The sequence below is a fragment of the Alosa pseudoharengus genome, unplaced genomic scaffold (assembly GCF_046254945.1).
Source record: "Alosa pseudoharengus isolate Yale_2024_CS ecotype anadromous, Long Island Sound unplaced genomic scaffold, YU_APseudo_1.1 YU_APseudo_1.1_scf_9, whole genome shotgun sequence".
Taxonomy (NCBI): Eukaryota; Metazoa; Chordata; class Actinopteri; order Clupeiformes; family Clupeidae; genus Alosa; species Alosa pseudoharengus.
Window position 1 is genome coordinate 28,451,140 of NW_027468881.1, and position 2,500 is coordinate 28,453,639.

General features: G+C 42.3%; 1 protein-coding gene across 1 annotated transcript in view; it reads left to right on the plus strand.

The window, feature by feature from the left end:
* LOC143115237 (rho guanine nucleotide exchange factor 25-like) overlaps positions 1–2,500 on the plus strand; it is a 32,747-nt gene that overhangs the window by 19,009 nt on the left and 11,238 nt on the right. Inside the window, exons 10-11 of the mRNA XM_076277205.1 lie at positions 1–68; positions 435–626. The exon at positions 1–68 is cut by the window's left edge and continues 10 nt beyond it. Coding sequence (XP_076133320.1) covers positions 1–68; positions 435–626 — 260 coding nt within the window. The remainder of the gene's footprint in view (positions 69–434; positions 627–2,500) is intronic.

Below are 2,500 nucleotides of genomic sequence, written 5' to 3' on the forward strand. Positions count from 1 at the left end.
AGGTGATGTGCTTCGTGCCAAAGCGCTGTAATGACATGATGAACGTGGGTCGGCTGCAGGGCTTTGAGGTGAGCGTGAGGCCTCTTCACAGCTGTCCTGCCTGTGGTGATCCTCTGACCTATTAAACCCCCCTGTACACGCCACCTCACTCACTCTCTCACTACCTTTGCGTGTCTCTCTCTGTCTTCACTCACACTTCTGTCTTTTGGTTAGCCTGGCTAGCGCCACCACTTCTCAATGAGACGTGGTCTGGGAACCAAACGTTAATTTTCTCGTATTTGAAAAAAATGCCCAGATCCGTTTATTGGGTGCCACGGATGTCTATCAAATGCATATCAAATTGAGACCTTTAGACACTGTGTGTGTGTATGTGTGTGTGTGTGCGTGTGTGTGTGTGTGTGTGTGTGTGTGTGTACGTGTGTGTGTGTGTACAGGGGAAGATCACTGCTCAGGGGAAGCTCCTGCAGCAGGACACCTTCACTGTCACAGAGCTGGACTGTGGCTTCCTGTCCAGAGCTAAGGAGAGGCGGGTGTTCCTGTTTGAGCAGATCGTAATCTTCAGTGAGCCAATTGACAGGAAGAAAGGCTTCTCAATTCCGGGATATATCTTCAAAAGCAGCATCAAGGTGGGGCTGTGCGTGGAGTGCGTTTTTGCCACTTTTTGCAGTGTGTGTGGGCTCTTGACTGGAGAAAGCCTTTTAGGTCTCCTTAGTGTTTTCTGTATTTGTAAGCATTGTGTCTGTGAGTTAGTGTCTGTTTAATGTTAAAACACATGTTCAGAGTGATGAGATGGAAAGGAAGTGTCTGTAATGGCCTACACTATCTCATGCATCTGTAATTAGTGGCAATCTTAGTAGTGATATTCATTACTACTGCATTTTGTACTACTCCTTACTGATTTCACATCTTCACTCTGTGCTCATGGCCAAAGACAAAGTTTGAAGGGATACTGTTTAGTTCAGTTCAGTTCAGTTTATCTTTATTTGCCATTTGCCCTGATACAAGTACAATACAATTCTTTTGTGGGTCTCACAGTCACAATATAGAAAGAACAATGTAAAAAATACAATATAAAACAATGCACGAGCAGCGGATACACAAGTTTGATAGAGTACACATGAACTGCATTTACATGCACTTTAGTATCCCGGTTCTGAGGCTTATCCCGATTTTGATCATATTCAGGATATGGTGTTTACATGATCACAGAGAAACCCGGTTATTAATATCCCTGTATACATGATGAATACTAGTATTCCGGTTACCAACAATAAGGTTCTATTAGGCTCTATAAGGCACTCCTTATCCCAGTTTCTAATGCAATCACGCGTCTGCATGAGAAATCGGGATAAGGCAGTATCCCGGTTTCTTTCGGAGTACTCCTCCTAGCATAACCAGGATACTCAAAACCGGGATAGGGGCTTATGCAGGGTTCTGAAATCGGGATATAATGTTTACATGCACAAATACAAAACCGGGGTACTTCAAAATCCCGGGACCACAAATACATAACCGGGATACTAAAGTGCATGTAAACGCAGTCATAGAGATCTAAATCAAAAGTACCGGCACAACACAGTTACATAGGAATACATAATATGATAAAAAAACAAGTAAGAATGTCAATTCCACTGCCATAAAATGCATTGTGTGCGTAGAAGGTGATTAGCTAGATGCCAAAAGCACAGCAAAAAAAAACAAATCGAATTTAAGGTACGCAAGGGAGCAAAGTGAAGTGGAAACAGATCTGTGTGAAATAAGTGGATTTCCTGTGGTTAGAATGATTTGTCTCCTGCTGTCTGGCCAATTTATTTGACTCAGTGCTTTCCAGGAAAAAAACACTGGAGCATATGCCATATAGAAGGTGGTCCCAGTCACTCATCATCTTTAGAAATGCGAAATCAAACATGTCAGCAGCAGATCTGCTTGGGGTCCAGTGAAAGCATCCATAGCATCCACATTAGCAATATTTGATACCTGCACACTTTTTGTCTGTGCTTCAATAACAGTAAGTAGATGATTAGCATATTGGCAGCATGCATGAAATATATATAATCTTCTGAGTGGGCTAGGATTCAAAACAAACGCATATTTGCCAAATGATCTAATCAGTGTGAGTTTAATTAATACTGAGATTACCAGACAATGAACTGATTTTCGGAGTGAATGGGGTTTTACTCTGCAATGGCTTGAGTTGGAGAGCAGATAGACTGGCACTGATGTGTCTGATGCTTTGACCCTGCTGGACTGTGCAGACTGAAGTGATCAAAGCCCAGCTCCAGTCAGCATATGGTGTGTCATCTGTGCTGGTTTTTGCCCAAAGAGAGACCCGTAGTGGCATTGCCAGCCTTAACCTGCATTAAAGATCAAGTGCCAAACAGTGAACTCATCTAATGCTGAGCTTTATTATTTTCAGGAGGGATGCATTAATGAGTCATGTTCAGTTAAATATAAGTAAATGGATAATATTTGTCGTCATAGACTTGCGTTACATAACAAC